The 18,354-nt window shown below is 44.4% G+C and overlaps 1 protein-coding gene across 4 annotated transcripts in view; it reads left to right on the top strand.

Annotated features, from left to right (window-relative positions):
• Positions 1-18,354, top strand: part of IQGAP2 (IQ motif containing GTPase activating protein 2) — a 1,048,054-nt gene that overhangs the window by 903,958 nt on the left and 125,742 nt on the right. For all 4 annotated transcript variants that reach the window (XM_085632282.1, XM_085632281.1, XM_085632284.1 and 1 more), the window contains one exon: positions 5,209-5,341. In XM_085632282.1, coding sequence (XP_085488408.1) covers positions 5,209-5,341 — 133 coding nt within the window. The remainder of the gene's footprint in view (positions 1-5,208; positions 5,342-18,354) is intronic.

The raw sequence follows: 18,354 nt of genomic DNA, 5'->3' as shown, positions 1-18,354 counted from the left end.
AATTAGAGAGGCCAGCTTTTGGCTGAGAAGTAACTTAGAACTTTTGCTAGATGACTATTTAAACGGTGCCAAGACTGGCATCAGGGTGTGCAATTGCCTTCCAAATCCTAACTTCCATTCCCATAGCCTCAGTAGATAGATGCATCCCTATACAGAAAGTGTAACATGTATGGGTATGGATTGACCCCCACACACTCACACAATTGTAGCATTCACAATAAGCAAGAATATTAGTTTGTAAAGCTTCAAAGGGGTTTTCCCGCTTCTTCATATGAAACACTAATTAAAACTCAAAAGGATCATGGGCCTACCCCAGTTTGACTACTGTAGCAAAGTCTATACAAGAGTTCAGAATAAAGACCGATGATCCAGAATCAAACCACTATTCTAAGCTGCAGTAAGCATCCTGATCTTCGCAACAGTCTGAGGTACATTGGAAATACCTGTGAGGGCCCTGAATTAGAACACCTCCATCTCTTAAGCAATCAAAGGCTTTGGAGAAGCAGAAAAGAAATAAGGCATTTTCACATCAATATGTAGGCAGGAGAGAACAGATCACAGTGATCAGGTATTGTATTTTGACCCTGTAATAAAGGGAGTTGTTAATGCAGCTAAGGAAGAAAGAAGGCTTCTGCGACTAAGACACTGCTGCACAGTATTTTGTTACTCTAAGTAACAAGGGGGACCCGATGTAGGTAGCTTAGGACCACAGGTAATCATGTATTTTACAAGAACAACGGTCCTTAGCATAAACTTAATTAAGGTGACTGTTTCAACATAGACTCAAATAAGACCTATGTGTATTCCTCCTGTGTCCAGCCGGACAAAGGAACATTTATTATCGAATTTTACAAAATTAGAAATAGGATAATGACAAACGATGAAACAAGGGCACAATCCTGTACCAAGTTTTCAACAAAGGAAAAGAAGTAAAGTAAAAGTAGAAAGAAATGGCAGGCAAAAACTTTGGGAGCAAACATGGGGGCTTACAATAGAATAACGGACTTAGGTAAGCTCAGACCTACAGAAACCACAATACATTTTCACAGTGGATACAATGTGGTACTGTTATGGAAAGTCGACGTTTCGATCCCTTAGGACCGCACAATTGTTTTATTGTACATCGTCATTGAATGCTGATTTGCTTTCCCTTCTTATCTTTTGATTGTTCTTCTTATCTCCCTTCTCTCCCTCGTTCATTTCAACAGGCGCAGAATTCGTATCAGGCAACTTTTTGTAATTTTAAGTCCTGAGGATGATCCCACTGAATTAGGAGCTAGGGATCGAAACGTCGACTTTCCATAACAGTACCACATTGTATCCACTGTGAAAATGTATTGTGGATTCTGTAGGTCTGAGTTTACCTAAGTCCGTTATTCTATTGTAAGCCCCCATGTTTGCTCCCAAAGTTTTTGCCTGCCATTTCTTTCTACTTTTACTTTACTTCTTTTCCTTTGTTGAAAACTTGGTACAGGATTGTGCCCTTGTTTCATCGTTTGTCATTATCCTATTTCTAATTTTGTAAAATTCGATAATAAATGTTCCTTTGTCCGGCTGGACACAGGAGGAATACACATAGGTCTTATTTGAGTCTATGTTGAAACAGTCACCTTAATTAAGTTTATGCTAAGGACCGTTGTTCTTGCACAGTATTTTGTGTCATCAACTGATCTGACATTCTTTTTACATTAGCTGATGCCTTCAAGTGTACCTTGAGGATAAACCAGGCTGACGAGAATGGAGGCTGCACTACTAGTAGATAACTAGATTTATACTTAGCTAGGTAGTAGCGTATCCCCCTATACTCAGATAACTATGAGTGAAATTAAACCAACAATAGCTAGTGGTATGCTGGGCGGAGCAGATGTTTTACATGGGAGTTGCAATAAAACATGCATGATTTATGTCCCACCAGTTGGATGTAGAATATGAGATATTCTTGACGGTTGCTGGGAAATAAAAGGTCATTGGGTGATGAAACGTACTTACATTTTCTAAAGACAGTCTGCTGGTAACAGAATAACCCAGTAATGCTACTTAACCCAGATTAGCCTCTGCAGTAAGGAGCCCGACAGTCATATACAAGAGTTCTCATACCACTGAGAGTGAACCTAGAGTATACTGTTATAAAATGCACTTCCCACTTTATCTGAAACTCTTAATGTGTAAAATATCCTGAATAATGTAATATATTTGCACTTGTAATGTCTCTGTAATGCAACGCCAGTTAAGCATTCTTAAGTCTGAAAAACCCTCTTGTAGCTTTCTTGAGGGATGGCAGGAAGAGCACTGCACCTGTTTGTAACCTTCGAGATTAAAATACAAGTGATGTGTCCTCTTACACAGGGCATGAACCCTAATCTGTGCAGAGCTTTGAGACTTGCCGTGTACTTCGTTTTGACCTTGCTTTCGAGTATAGACATCCTTAAGGGTGCTGCAGTAAGTTGTGTACTTACCTGCTCTTGCATCATGTATCTTGTCGAATGCCATGGTCTGCACCATAGCCTCAAGAGTTGTATGTCATCTTCATGCACGAAGGTAAATAGCGTATTGGATACATAATCAGTGTTACACAAAGCCCTATGTAATCTTTTTGAATGCAAGCTGAAGGTGAACCACACATTGAAATAGTTTCTGGAAGATACATTTATTTTCTTAAAAAAAAAAAAAAAAAAGTCTGATTGCCAAACGTAACATTAGATAAACGAAACCACTGTTTCATAGAAATATTTTTTTCCCCTGGCATTTGGGTTCAGAAAGAAACAATTGCAGGAAACCATAAATTCGATCATGGTGTGCGCAATGAGTTGGGAAAAATCCAGGTTACTTAAGAATTGTAAAACAAAGCGCTCTGTTATTTTTTGGGAGCGCAAAGTGAAAATGAACGACCCCTTGAAATAGTATCTGGAAGATATAACATTTAAAAAAAAAAAAAAGTCTGATGGCCTAACGTAACATTATTTAAACAAAAAACCACTGATTTGCAGATATACTTAATTTTTTTTCCTGGCATTTGCTTTATGAAGAAACAATTGCAGGAAACCACTTATTCAATCATGGTGTCAACAATGAGTTGAGGAAACTCAAGGGATATCGTGTTTATGGTAATACAGTACTGGGCTGTGACACTGGTCTCAGAGTCAGACCTAAAGGGATAACCCGCAGAAAGCCCCCGGAGCAACTCTGTGACCAGATGACGAGCAGAAGATGCTCTCATCCGCGCACTGTTTTACTCCCATGTACGCTGGTTCATGGTCAAAATGTTTGCCCATCTATTGGCTTTATGTTTTAACCAATGGAAAATGAGTTGGTGAGCTCCATCCCAACGCCATGGGTCTTGTATCACCGGGAATAAAATTGCTTGGTTGCTGGCCTACCCTATTGACGTCTGTTCGGTGAGGGTTTTTATAAACATAGCTGTCTCACTACAGTTCATTCGAAGATCTTTCTTCCAGACGTGTAAATATTAACTGTAGAGGGCATGCTGCAACGGGTCCCTTTGAAGCGGACTACGGGGGAAGGTGAAGACTCCTTTCTTACCCAAAACAAGGGAATCCAGTTCCATTGTTAAGTTGGGTCCCTGTCATTAGAGGTTCCCTTCCTTGCTTCACACAACTCTTTATTCGTAGTGCACTTGAATGCATTTATTGAAATTTAATATCCCAGCACCTTGAGAAGCCGCCATCAAGCGTGTGCTTCATGTATCCTACTTGCACACTCAAAACATGTCACTATTCGATTCACACTCATTGAGTTCAAATGTTAGAAAGTCCATTAGTCCTTAAAGGAGTTTACTCTTTCCTTCCAACCTGTTAATTCGAAACACTTTGGTGGTGAGCAAAGGGTGCCTTGGCTTATGCTTTCATTGATTGTGCACAAGCATATAAAATGAACTCTTAAGAATCAGACTTGGTTCAATAAGGGGTTTGGAGAGTAGTTCTTGATTGCCATTTAGGAACGGTCACCACAGTGCAGAGCACCTGCTTCTGGTGAATAATTTCATGGATTCACCAATTTCAACAATATCCCAGGGGTTGTGGAGTGTAATCAAGCACTATTTGATATCCGAGGATCTCATTGGGTTGATGTCTTGGCTCATCACTGGCCCCTAAACAACCTCCCTTTTTCTGCCAAGTGGTTGAGGGTAATACAATGTGTGGAAGTCTAGCAAATATACACAGCTACCCATGACATGCCTCCTCCTTAACCCCTGAGACCAGGGATAGCAAGGTCCGGGGTTGGGTAACAACACAATGTAAGACTAGCCGCTGGTTCCTCGGGTTCAGCTAAGTGACATATGACGCTATTTATGCCTATATATTCCTAATCTGTTGATCTCTGTGGTGCCTACGACTGGCTCTGCAAATTATTTTCCAGATGTGTTTTAGACACTAGGTGCCGGTGCGTAGGGCATCTTCAAAGCATGTCGGCTCTGTTTTCCTTTACACCAGCAAAAGGCAGTAACTAGGACTCTGCTGAATGTCCACAGCATCTCTTCCCAGGTTTTCTTCCTTCGGTGTTTCCTCTGACAAGTCTCCTCTCAAGTCATTTGTTTTTCAGTTCTTGTGATAGAGGCATGAACCAACCCCCAGGAGCAGTGCCAGCAGTAGAATATAATAGTGTACTACAGGCTGAAGCACACAAAGAACTAAAGAGCTGGGCTGAGAGGACTAGGTACACCAAATGTCACATACTCTAGGCTACTAGTGAATGTATAAAGAAACGATTTACGCATGTTATGAGTGAAATAGAAAATATTTTTATTTAGAAGTAAAAACCTGTTTGTTTCACATATTCACCTTCTGGAATATTTGATAAACCTACATTATTATCAAGTTTCAAGCTGTATGAAGTTAGGTAATTGGAAGCATATTTCAACCACTTACCCTAAGCTACAACACAGGTCTTTGTTCCAGCAGTATGAGGCGGGCTCTGCTCACTTTGGATACTGCTTCCTTTTGGCTTTCCTGCATGCTTACAGTATGGTGATTTATTAGCGCTATATAGAATACATAAACAACATATAATATAGATTTACTCATTTGTAGAAGCCTGCTTTCAAACATTCATCTCATCTCTTCACACACACAGTCATTTCAGTCTAGGAACTTCTGGCCTGGCATCCTTCACCAGAGCAGCAGGTCAGCTTGTGACTGCCACCCTGGGGTAATATAACATTGGGATAAAATGTTTCCATTTCTTTTTCAGGAAGTTCTTTGAGAGTGCTTGTGATATTCCAGAGCCAGAGGAAAAGTTTAACATTGATGAATTTTCGGACCTAGTAACTCTAAGTAAACCGGTCATATACATATCTATTGAGGAAATCATCAACACACATTCAGTGAGTATGAAAAGCATTATTCATGAAAGTGACGATGGTTTACAAAACTGGAATTTAAGGACTTGACCTATAGTTTTTTTTTTTAAATATCTAGAATTTCATACATCTGAGCTCTATATTTGATATCTTATGTTATGACATTGAAGTAACTCGAACAGTTTTCCTTTCTCCATTTTGGCCCCTCTGTTCTAGAAAAGTTATATTGGTGAATTCTATTATATGAATGCAGTATAAGAAGCATTAATGCCTCCTAACACTCAAAAACATCTTAGCTTTAATTATTTTTTAAATGCACAGAGAGCTTTCTTCTTTTTCAGTTGTCTTCTCAGTGTGCTAGTTGTGACAAGTCAAAAGCACACTTTGTATACAAAAACTCCTTAATAAATGGTAAAAAGTGGGACTTTTCACTTGCTTGCAGTTGTACAGTCCTATTTCTTATAGTAAGTATATTCGAGTTAAATGTTATGTTGTGAAAACGCACAAAGTCACTGTTCACACAAGGGTTTCTTGGTGCTGTGACAACCATGAGGAAGAGAAGAGAGGACTCAGAGTAATCAAAAGCTTGCTTAAACAGGCAGGCCTTCAAAAGCTTGCTGAACCTCAGGAAGTTTGGTTCCAGCCCTACCGAGGAAGGGAGAGAGTTTCATACGATATGGGCCAGGCTTGAGAAGTACCTGCCCAAGGCTTACTGTCGCTTGAAAGAAGCGATCCTCAACTGATCGTCAAGAGAAGGTCTGCGAGCTTGAGTAGGAACCAATCTCTTAACTCTGCTAACTACAAAGGCTGTATCATGGTCATGGATGGATTTGTAAATAGTACAAGCTGTTTTTAAAAGTAATATGTTTGACCTGGAGCCAGTGAAGTTTCATTAAGATAGGAGAGATAGGTCTATGCAGCTACAGGCTATCCTTTCTGATGTATTTTGGCAGATTTGTAATTTGTGTAAAGAAGTTGCGGGGGACCCACATACAGGGAGTTTGCCTAGTCTAATTTAGACACAATTACTGCTGCAATAGCTGCTTTCAAGGCCTCGGTGACAGAAGACAAGTGACCTTCCCAATCGATTTCCATCGGACAAAGCACTTTACCGTGACTGCCCTGATCGAGGGGATCATGAACAGTTGATTGTCTATCACAATTCAAAGGCTCTTAGCAGGGGCCGCAGGAACAGGAGGGGCAGCAAGCTCAGAGGGCCAGTAGGTGTCAGCCCAGATAGCCAGCCTGTGGTTGGGAATAATTTGCACAGTCTTATCCGCATTTAGCTTGAGGGAGTTAATGCCCATCCAGATATTCCCACAGTCCACATTCTCCTCAGGTTGTTGAGGTAGAGAAAGGGGCAGCATGCTATCCTTGATTGATTTAATTTTCTCTCCGAAAAAATTTCTGAGTGCATTGCACAGATTTTTGGAGGCTTCTAGCTTCCAGGTCACTCACGTGGGACAAGTGAGTTTGTTTAATATCTTAAAAGTTTCCTTTTTTATTTTCCACTAAATTAATGTGGTTAGTATAGAAAGAGGATTTGGTGGTGAGGAGCAAGCTTTATACTTCCTCAGCTCTCACTAAAACATTCTCTTTTTAAGGTACTGTTAGAAGGTGGTTCTGACACTATGGGCCGCCCGGATTTTTCACTTTTTGAGCACCTAATTGTTGAGCTTTTACTGAGGGGGAGCCTCATAAGTTGGGACTCACCCGCAGTGAACTCAGGATGTAAGAGACTGCATGGGGATTTTACTGGTGTTCCCCTGGCTTGACCAGGCCACTGCGCAGCAGCTGGAGTAAGGGACACCGGGCTGGTTACATGCAGACACGTGTGTACATAGAATAGGCTTTATAGGCTGGAAAGAAACCTGCCAGGGAAAGTCAGTGTGTTTTACTGTGTTTTCACTTCATTATTCCCCTAAGGGAATGTGGGGCCCATGGCTAGATTAACTTCCGTTAGGCCTACAGATTCCAGACACGCACTCCAGTCCAATGTAGCGAATGTGAAAATAAGTATTCTGCAGAGTCCAAAGTCATATTTGTACTGCTTTTGGGTCATCCAGAACTGTCCTATTTCTCTGAGCCAGCCATGACCAGACCCAGGCTGAGGGCTGACCTCAGCTGGATGGATTGATAACCTTTCTTCCACAAGGGAGGGCCTCCTCTCCACGAAGAGAAGATGGGTGGGGCTACAGGCCAATCCATCAACCGCTGTCGCTGGGTGCCAGGCACCAGGCTGCACCAAGGAGGGAAGGTGCTTCCCAGACATGTGGCAGAAACCCTGGACGACGCCATTTTGAACAAGCTCAGAGGCTGGACAAGGAGGGAGGGAGCAGGGGCAGGGACGTGATGTCGCTGTTTGATAGGACCAACAGAGACTTCCTGCCAGCCCCCTACTCAACTTTTAAAAAGTGCTTGCACAGAAAGAGAAGGTCTCTCTGGGGTGTGGTCTGCTGAGGGTGAAGGTGCTGGAGCCTGGTGCAATGGGCAGTTGGAAGGAGAGACCCCCTGACTGCCCCCAGGACCCTATCAGCACCAGAAGAAGAGCCCAGGACTGGTGCACAGAAGCAGGGGCCTCTGCGCAGGGAGAGAGGCCCAGATGGGGAGCCTGGCGAAAGGCTGGCGCAGGGAGCCAGTGAAGACAGCACACTGCTGAATCTACCCTCTCAGAGACCCAGAGGGCAGAGGAGAGTGTTCCAGTGGCTGTGGCTGGTAAAGAGGAGCATGAAACGCCCCATAATGCCTCGCCAGGCATTTTGAAATCTGCCGTTTTGGTGCTTTGCGGCCCCCAGAGGAGGGGGGTCACCCTCACGTGTGAAAAGGGCTGCAGGGGGGCTGCAGGAACACTGCAGTCTCCCCCAGCATAAAGAAGAACAGTCCACCCCTAAGTTTCACGGGGCATCTGAAAGAATAACCCCTCAAGGGCTCAGCCAGTCTTTAACACCTTCTAGGCTGGAACTTATGTTCTACAGCTGAGGGTGTACTATGAAGTGCATCATGGAGTGAAGGGCTGAGTTGGGGATGTCTGGAGAAGGGCATCCCCTGGAGGTGAAGTGGTGTAATTGCACCGAAATGCATTTACTATTGGTTATTTCTTTTTAGGTGGACTGAAAGTCACATGTTTAAATGGAGTTATGTTATTTGTGCAGGCCTCACAGATGCTGCCTCGTTCTCCAACATTGGTGTCTAGCGGCGAGATACATAGTATCCCATTCTTGTGTGCATTTATAGCATTTGATAAGTCTAGTTTTGCCACACATTACCTATGCAGCAATGAACAAATGGAAGAGCGCAAGGCTCTGAGAAAGGTTCAAAGTTTTGGTTATGTGAACTAAAGGTATGGGAAAGGAAAGCCCTGCGCCCATATGTGTCATGTGAAGTTACTATGGTTTAAATGTAAGCTGTATTGATATGACCGCGCTATGTTGATTATAATGTGCTAGCGGGATGGTGCTTTCCAGGAAATGATTGCATACAAATGTTCTAAGCCATATTGTACACCTTTGAACCCTCACACTACATACACTACACCTGCATGAGGAGGGTGTCTCCTCAAGAGATAGGGACAGCAACTGAAACCTACATCACAAGTGGGGGTGTAGGGGTGGATTGACCTTCAAGGGGAACAGGAGAAGTAGGGGTCCTGGGAGGTTCCCGCGCTTTTTAAGGGCAGGGAGTGTTTCCACAGGAGGAGCCCCAGATATACTTCCCCCACTGGAAGTTTCTTGCTAATGGCGCAGGCCAAAACCACTGGAAGGGTGGGGCAGGAGGTTTCTTTACCCCGTGTAGTAGCGCCCCAGGGGTTCCCATGGTGGGGGACCCCAAGAAACTTTTCCCACTGTGGGAGAAGGGTGTGGTAGAGTTGAGTGTCCGGCAGGTCCCCCAGGTTAACTGGTGTGGAGGTGAGCAACCCAGTGGTGGCCGCTGGTAGTGGGTGGCCCCCAAGGAGGGTAGTTCTTTAGTGATGGTGTGTGGTGGTAGCCCCTAGGTACCCTAGGTGGGCTAGGTAACTGACCCAGTGGAGATCTGAGTTGGGGCGATGTTCTCCCTAGTTTCCAGGGAAAGGGTTAGCAGTGGACCCTGAGGTGTCAGGGTCGGTTGGCCAGTGACCAGTCCGGTAGGTCCGATGGGACTGGAACCCCAGGACCAGGAGCTGGTGGAGGGAACCTGAAGTGGTGGCTGGGGCGATGCCTAGCCGGTAACCAGTCAGGTAGGTCCTGTGGGACTTGGACCCAAGGACCAGGAGCATGGGGGTGTTCCCTAGCTCGAGGCAGGAGGTGGACTTCTGCAAGTTAGTACCACCCTGGACACAGGTGGGGCCCAGCTTAAGTGAAGGGACCCTGTGTTTCCCCAAATGAGTGGTGCAGGTCTAGCCGGGATCTTTAGGGTCCCTGGCTGATGGAGGTAGTACCGCCCTGAAGCCAGGTGGGGCCTATCCTAAGTGAAGGGACCCTGTGTTTCGTGAAGGAGTGGTTCAAGCCTAGCCGGGATCTTTAGGGTCCCTGGTTGAGAGTGGTAGTACTACCCTGAAGGCAGGTGGGGCCTATCTTAAGTGAAGGGACCCTGCTCTTCATAAGGGGTGGTGCAGGCCATCCAGGGACCATGTAGGTCCCTGGGCGGTCTCCCAAGGCGCTGCAGGGAGACCGGGGAGAGCCATGAGAGGTGGGCCTGGGTCTAGCTAACTCTGGACCCACAGGCTCTCTAAGGGTACTCCGGGAGGAGAGCGCACCTCTCAGAGGGAAGGGTACATAGGCCCTGTTCTCGCAGCGGAGAACAAGGAAGGGGTCTAGGTTCCTGGGGTAGTTTCCGGGTGGAGCTACTGATGGGGGGAATGAGCTGTAGGATGTCTGATGAGGCACCCTCAGTGTTCCTCCCTGGCACTGCCAGTGTGGTGGTGAGGCCGGTCTGAGGTCCTATCAGGGAGCCAGGCCAGTGACCAAAGGGTGCTTTTCTGTGTGGGGAAGCACAAGTGGCTGTGCTTTCTTTAGGTATTCTTGCTGCTGTGCTTAGGTGAAGACCCCAGACTGCTAGCCCTTAAGATATAGAGGTGCATACTTTATGGTCAGTAGGAGATGCTCAGTCAGGGTCATGTGTCACCAAGGCAGGTTTACCCCTTTTTAATGCTTGTTGAGGTAATGGGGTGGGTCGCCACTGGTATGGTGCCAGTGCGCAGGGCCCTCGCTCCAGGTTATGTTCAACTAACTGCATTGGGGGCAAGTTGATGTGCATACATGGGAGTGGTGGTACTAGACCCCACCCCCCCTTCGGGAGGGGTGGAGATGTTATGCAGTGTCGCAAAGTAATTCCAACAGCTTATGTATATTTGTACATTGGTGCATAGTATTGAGTGGTGTGTGTGTTTAATAAATGTACTCTTACTTTTATAAAGCAAAGTACAGACTGGACAATCAATTATTGAGTGTTATTTTTGTGCACCTGCAAATGGCGATTACTAGCCCACACCACCTTCCTTGAGTAAGCCTCAGACTGCTCTGCAACGCTACCCTCTGAGAGTCAGGCGTTACAATTGGGTGTTTGGTTCCCAGTGAAGGACAAATGTAGTCATGTTATTTGTGCAGGCCTTACAGATGCTGCCTGGTTTTCCAACAGGTACCATAGCTATTACGCCCTGCCTTTTAAGTTGGCGTAGCCTGAGCGCTTTGCCTCTTAAAATTCATCACTTGTACATGGAGGCTGCATCGTTCAAGTACGTTCTGGGACATGTACTTCAAGGGTGTGCTGCCGCCAGTTAAAAAGTGCACAGATGTCTGTTCAATAACGAGGGATGGGGACTGGGCAGATTTCATAGAGGGTGTTAGCCATTTCCTGTAGATTCACTTGCTCCAGTTACGGAAGGTGCTTGGGCACGCATTAATCAATGTAGGTCCGGTCCTCACAAATGCTTTAAATTTAATGTGGGGTGATCTGACCTTGTGCTAGGGAGGACACCTTCCTGAAAGATGTGTTGTGTGACCATACCAAATCTAGAATACACCCCTTAGCATGGGTGGGTAATTGGACCTGTTGCATGAAAGATAAAGGAGGAAATTAGGTCAAAGAACTCTTTGTCCTTGTGTAGGAAAGTGGAGTATTATGTGGTATGGCTACTTAGCCTTACCATATAATATCCTTACATTACCCCAAAGATGTTTTAGCACATAGCTATACCCCGGCACTCCAAAGTTTTTGTGATGATGAAAAGTATATATCACAGATTTGTCATAGAAAGTTCAACAATTCTTTAGTGAAAACACTCTGATGACAATAGGTGCTATTTTGTTGTCAGAAATTGAGACCACAATAAGTATTGTCCTTATTTCAAAAGGAAGAACATCATACGGAGATTCTTTTTTTTACAAAATTTAATCTCATATGTGACATGAGAATTTCATGTGGTGTACTTAACGTTACAAGGTATGAATAAACAAGTCAAGTCCATACAAAACATTTCAGAATTGGATGAATGTTCTATATTCTCTATTCTTATTTCAGAAAGATCATACTCCGATGTGAAAGTCCAAATGATGAAGTTGGTTTCTTTTTCCCAAAGACAGCCGACACGTGTTTCGTTACTACAAGTAACTTTATCAAGGCTTAGATTACTTTTGCGTCAGTGTTGAAGAGCACCGAGGGCACAGTGTTGCCCGAGGAATCAGTGAAAGGTCCGTTACTATTGAACCAATCCTCTAGTACATATCCAATTCTGACCTTGGTTGGTCCTATCCTGTGTGCTGATGTTAACAAACACCATAGATACCGGTTGGTCTTAGAAACGACTGAGTTTGATCCGTTTAGTGTTGGATCAGTCCTTATTTATAATCCCTTTTATGTTAGTACATAGACTGTATTCCAATTGGAGTTGCTTGATAAAAACATTGTTTGCCAAAGTGCTGTTAGTTTTTCTTCAAGGCTTAGATGACTTTTGCGTTAGTGTTCACTAATCGAAGCCGGATTTACGGCGCGCTGCTTGCTGAAAACAAGGACCTATCATAGTCGCCTTTCAGGAGCAGTAAAAGAGAAACTAACAGCACTTTGGCAAACAATGTTTTTATCCAGCAACTCCAATTGGAATACAGTCTATGTACTAACATAAAAGGGATTATAAATAAGGACTGATCCAGCGCTAAACGGATCAAACTCAGTCGTTTCTAAGACCAACCGGTGTCTATGGTGTTTGTTAACATCAGCACACAGGATAGGACCAACCAAGGTCAGAATTGGATATGTACTAGAGGATTGGTTCAATAGTAACGGACCTTTCACTGATTCCTCGGGCAACACTGTGCCCTCGGTGCTCTTCAACACTAAAGCAAAAGTCATCTAAGCCTTGATAAAGTTACTTGTAGTAACGAAACACGTGTCTGCTGTCTTTGGGAGAAAGAAACCAACTTCATCATTTGGACTTTCACATCGGAGTATGATCTTTCTGAAATAAGAATATAGAACATTCATCCAATTCTGAAATGTTTTGTATGGACTTGACTTGTTTATTCATACCTTGTAACGTTAAGTATACCACATGAAATTCTCATGTCACATATGAGATTAAATTTTGTAAAAAAAAGAATCTCCGTATGATCTTCCTTTTGAAATAAGGACAATACTTATTGTGGTCTCAATTTCTGACAACAAAATAGCACCTATTGTCATCAGTGTTTTCACTAAAGAATTGTTGAACTTTCTATGACAAATCTGTGATATATACCTTTCATCATCACAAAAACTTTGGAGTGCCGGGGTATAGCTATGTGCTAAAACATGTTTAGAACAGACTCTCTCCTAGGAGAATTTCTGCTTATTCCACATCTCTGGTAGTGGGATGTTAGTCTACCCTGAGAGGCACCATAAATTGACTCAATAGTGCATACTGTTTACTATAGGATTTGGATGTGCGGCTGTTCAAACCATCACTACCAATCAAGAGTTTTTTGTATTACCCCAAAGATGGTCCTTGGATTAACACTACTAAATACAGTACACTACTTAGTCTTGGTAGAGTGACAAGGAGCAGGCAGGCTTTACTAGAGGAACATGTGTTCAGCATTTCCAAGTACTAACATGGAGATAAGTAATTGACACAACTCGAGAGAAATCCAAAACCAATTTATAAAAATAGAGTGTATTTGTATCTTAATTTAGATACCAAAATGAACATAATAGCATGCATACAACCAGAGTTATCAATTTTTGAAGCAATAATAAATCAGTGCAGTAAAATACATAGACAAAATAACATTGCGGTCAATGGCAAAAACCACCAATGACAATCGATCCCTTGCAGGTCAAGGTACGTGTAACCCTTACAAGATTAAGGTCATGAGGGCCCCCGAACCAAGCCACAACAGTCTGATCAATTTTACCTAGCCCGTGGAGTCTGGGTGCAGAGGTGTTCTGGCTGTCCTTGGTGCTGAATAGGAGCCACGGGCGGTCCTGTTTTTACCGCTTACACTGTGCTGAAAGAAACAAAATGCAAAAACACAAAAGGTCTACAGCTGCTGATGTTGAATGATGGTTGCACGGTGTTCTCTGTAGATGCAGCGTCATGTAGGGGTTAGTTAACGGATTGGCGACCAACAAGCCTTGGCAGCTGTAAGCACAGTGAAAAGCTTCTGGAACTTCACTGGGTCCAGGGGAGTAACGTTGCAGCCTGAAACTTTGGGCAGGCGAGACTACAACTCGCACAATGCACTGAACCACCTGGATTTGGGCAGTCACTCTGGGGGCCAGTTAATTTTTGGATCCGCCGAGTGTTTCTACCTAGAGTTTGCAGGAGACTAGTGCCACTAGTCCAGGGGAGACTGGATTTGTGCAATCACTAGGAAGGCCCAATAGCCAGCAAATCTTTGGATCCAGCGAGTGTTTTTATCTGCAGTTTGCAGGGGACTAGTGCCACTAGTCCAGGTGAGACTGAGGGTGTTTCTGGATTTCACAAGTGTCTCTCTCTTCCGGAGTGTCCTGTTTTAGCCAATGACGAGGGTCGTTCACTCAGTTCCAAGTCTGTTGCCTCAGGGACAAACGGAAAACATTAAATGTAAAGTTAACTTAATGATTAAGTTAACTTTTCATTTTAAATTTCTTCCATAATCAAAGTTTCACATTTACAAGCAGCAGCTCTCTTGCTCCCTGTGACCACTTGCCCTAGAGCATGTTCCAGCATATCCCAGTCCCTTTTGTTCATGTAATGTTTCCTCTCTTTAAGGGTGCATTTATATTCTTTCCTACCCTATCGTACCTCCCCAAAATCACTTGGAATTCCGTCCTCAGTCGACAATTTGCTGCAGAACAGTTAGCATTAAACCTCAGTGAATGTTCTGGGACAGAATTAGCGGGTTTCAACAAATGATTCTTTATGCATGTGCAAAGGCGATTGATTATACCAGCTAGACCAGTCCTCTTCAGAATCATCACCTAAGCACCCCATGAAAAGTAAAAGGCCCAGTGTGGCAGTAGGATCTTTAAGACACCAGACTAGTCTCAGCCCGTCCCTTGACTGTTAATTAATTCGATCATGCCCCGCAGGTGCTTTATCCCTGTCAAACTGAGGACCCCTTCGATCAGAAGAGCATTTTGATCCCCAACACCCCCCCACTGGATTTCTGATACTGGACAGTTGGAGCACCACTGCAAGAGGTCATTGGAGGCAAATACGTAAATCAATGACTGATACCTGCTCCCTTCCCTGAAGGTAGGTTTTCTTGCCCCTGTACCTTGAAAGTAATCAATAACATTTACAAGGTCTAACAAGGCATCATATTGCCTTAACTCCTGCCCCCTGGCATCTCAAGTTGCGTGCTCCGCAGTTTAACTATTGGGGGCCCAGTTCTATTAGCTCATCACCAATCTTAGCGTTAACATTTCTACATAGTAGCAGGTGTGGCTGAAATGAACTACCCATCCCCTGGTGTTTCCAGACCCATAATAAAGTTGAATAACTCCTTAAACCATGATGGGAACTTAAAAAATCGTTATTATAGAAGTTAACCTGGTGAAAACAGAAGGAGCTAGAGCCATCCTTGGTGAATGGGGCTTGGAATGCATGGCTGGCTGTGTCCACGATGGAGACTTGTAACCTGAGGTTAAACTTAACTGCCTCTTGCCCTCTCAAACAGGGAGGCCTCCGCGGGACGCGAAAAACAGGAAAACCCCTTATATGAAATTGAATTGGTAGCCAGGTCTCCTGCATCACTACAATATTGAAGTTGTCTGTAAAGGCCAGCCAATCGGGATTTGTGATATTTTCTTTCAATCCAGCGACATTGCAACAGACCAGGGGAAATGAATCCCTTGTAATTGCCACCCCATCTTCACGCCCCTTTGCCAGGGCTGCATCCCCCTTGGCTACATTGGTAGGCTCACCAAAGGACATTGATGAAGATACCTGCACACAAGGGGTCACATAGGGCTCCCCCAGAATGGTGACTAGCCCATTCATGGGGGCACCAGAAAGAACCTCAGAGCTCTCGGAGTTAATAAGACCACTTGGCCCAGCCTGAGTGCACTGCCCAGTACCAGATACCGAACTTGGGTTCCTAATAAACAGGGAAAGTCAATCCTGCTCATTTAAATCTGATAGTGGTGCAAACCGTTTTTTGCAAGAGATTTGACAGCCCCCCAAAAATAATATTGGCTTGTGGACCCACAGTCTGGAGGGTATAGGAGGCAATTGCAAGGGTCTGTAAAAGAAACCAAGAGGTAAAAATGGTTATATTATTATTCACAATTTGAGATTGACAATGCAGGGTCAAAATGTGTCTTGCAATAGCTGGATATCTAAAATGTATTATAACACAGTCCCCTTCAGTAGACTTCTTAGACGGTCCAATCCAGGCCACTTGTTGTACCATCAAGATTTTCTTATGGTCCTGAATAGTAAATCTAGAATGATTGGCCAGCTAGTGACATGCCTTATTTTGGAGCTGGCTGATGGACTCCTGAGTAGGATCTGACAATGAAGGGACGCCCACCAGGACCACAATATAGGGACAACGTGCTGGGGGAAGATTAATCACCTGTTGAAGGGATGCTGGACGTGACACCTCAGCAGCTAAGAGAAGAGGGTCACAAAAAACAGGGAAACAGAAGTCTCCTTCCATGGTAGCTGTGACAGTACAAGAAGTAATTGGCCGACAGCTTGGGGATCTGGTTGGAAGGCTCTCAGTAATCAGGAGGTAAAGATACAGGTAAACTGGGCCTTGATGGCATTTGGGGCAAAGTTGCAGCAGCAGTCGAGCGTGGGGGGCACTGTTGTAGTAACCTTCTGTAAGTGCTGGCATAGAGACAGAATATTCCCTACTTCCACCTCCAGTTTGTCCAATTTCTCCCTCAATGGGATTGCAAAATCCTTGAGAATAGGAGTACATTTTGACAAAGTGGGAGCCCAACTTTGAATATCATTGGAGACAACTGTAAAAGAAGAGTCAACAGTGCTCAGGAAGCCAGAGTGGTTTGAAGGGGTGGCAACTTCCCTCCGGGTCCTGCATTTACGCTCGGCTGCTGGAGAGCGCACAAGCAAGGGAAGGGCTGAACTATCCTCACTGTGTCTCGGGATAGGAGTGCAAGGGAAGGTTGCCTCCTGTGCCAGAGTTGGAGGGTTCCTCCTGGGTTGTCAAGTCTATGGCTGGATCAGGGGCAACCACCTCATCCATTATCAGAGCGGCATCTGTTCCAGCGAGGCCCAGAGATAGGTGTCTTTCGGCCACTTCATTTTCTTTTTTTAGATGATGCCTACAGCTCTGGCCAAAAAGGAAACAACAGTGGTGTGATTGGGGCCTGTTGACAGCTTAGTGTTTGTTGCCTTCCTTTTCCCCATTTTATCAAAGAAACCCATCACCTATAAGACATGTATAGCAGTGGGATGCAAAATATTCAGAAAGAAATAGAAAAATAATTGAGGAAGCCAGTCCAAAACAGGGCTGTCCGTATAAACAAATAACACTCACTTGCAAGGAATTTATGACATCCAAAACGTTACTTTGAAGCCTCTGCGTGAAGAAACCAAGGGACGGGGCCCAGCCTTGTTCAGCTGCAGACGTGCCCACCCTTGGCCCAGGTTTATCCCTGGCATGCCCGCGCACATCCCGTGCTGCGGGATAGCTGAAGGCGCTTTTTAGAATGTCATTACTTAGCCCCACACTATGCTGGGGAGCCTCTGCAGGCGCGCCTCCTGGCATGAGTAAAGTTGGGGGATGGAGTCCCCTGGAAGCATCAAGACTCTTAGGGGCTGAATACTCTTAGAGTCAGCCAAGTTTTGACCCACTCTGCGGGATAGCTGTTTGCACTTTTCAGCGCGTTAGTACTTGGCCCGCTCCCTCATGGGGAGCCTCTGCAGGCACGCCTCCTGGCATGAGTAATGTTGGGGGACTGAGTCCCCTGGAAGCTTCAAAGTCCTTAGAAGTTAAAGACCCCTAGAGTCAGCCAAGTTTTGTCCAGCTATGTCAACTGCAGAGGAAAGATCAAGAAGAATAAAATATAGACTGTCCTTGTGATGAGCGTGGTACCGAAAATTAGAAACTGATAGTAATACAGTCTCAGGTGAGCAAACTAGATGGGACCAAGATTGCACTGGATAGAAAAAATAGAAATAGTGATAGAGTAAAACAATATACTCCAGATTCCAGGAAAGTAACGAAAGAAAAGAAATCGACAAAAATTGGGTTCGGTGAGAGCTTTTCAAGGGACTCAAGTGTAACAGCAGATTTGAAGAAAAAAGGGAAGGTTCCCAATCAAAGTGAAGTTTTAGAGAGCAATAAAATAAGAGAGAAGGAGAGAGTAGACAGCTTTCACTACAGAACAAGCATCTGCAATGCAATAGGTCTCGCATTTACATGAGTTTGAGCTATTTGCATTGGAAATGAAAATACGTTTTATTTATGTTTTGGTTTTTAAAACATAAATGCTTGTTTAAAAGTGTTTGGGGGTGGAGGGTTTGCAAACTGAAGGTAGCCGAAGGAACACAGATGGGGAGGGTGTGGGGAAGCAAAACTGAGGGTGCGGGTGTGAGGAAGCAAAAATTATGGGGCAGTGAGGGAAGGTGC

The sequence above is a fragment of the Triturus cristatus genome, chromosome 2_1 (genome assembly GCF_964204655.1).
Source record: "Triturus cristatus chromosome 2_1, aTriCri1.1, whole genome shotgun sequence".
Lineage (NCBI taxonomy): Eukaryota > Metazoa > Chordata > Amphibia > Caudata > Salamandridae > Triturus > Triturus cristatus.
Note: the sequence above shows the minus strand (reverse complement) of the source record. Positions and strands in the feature narration are given on the sequence as shown.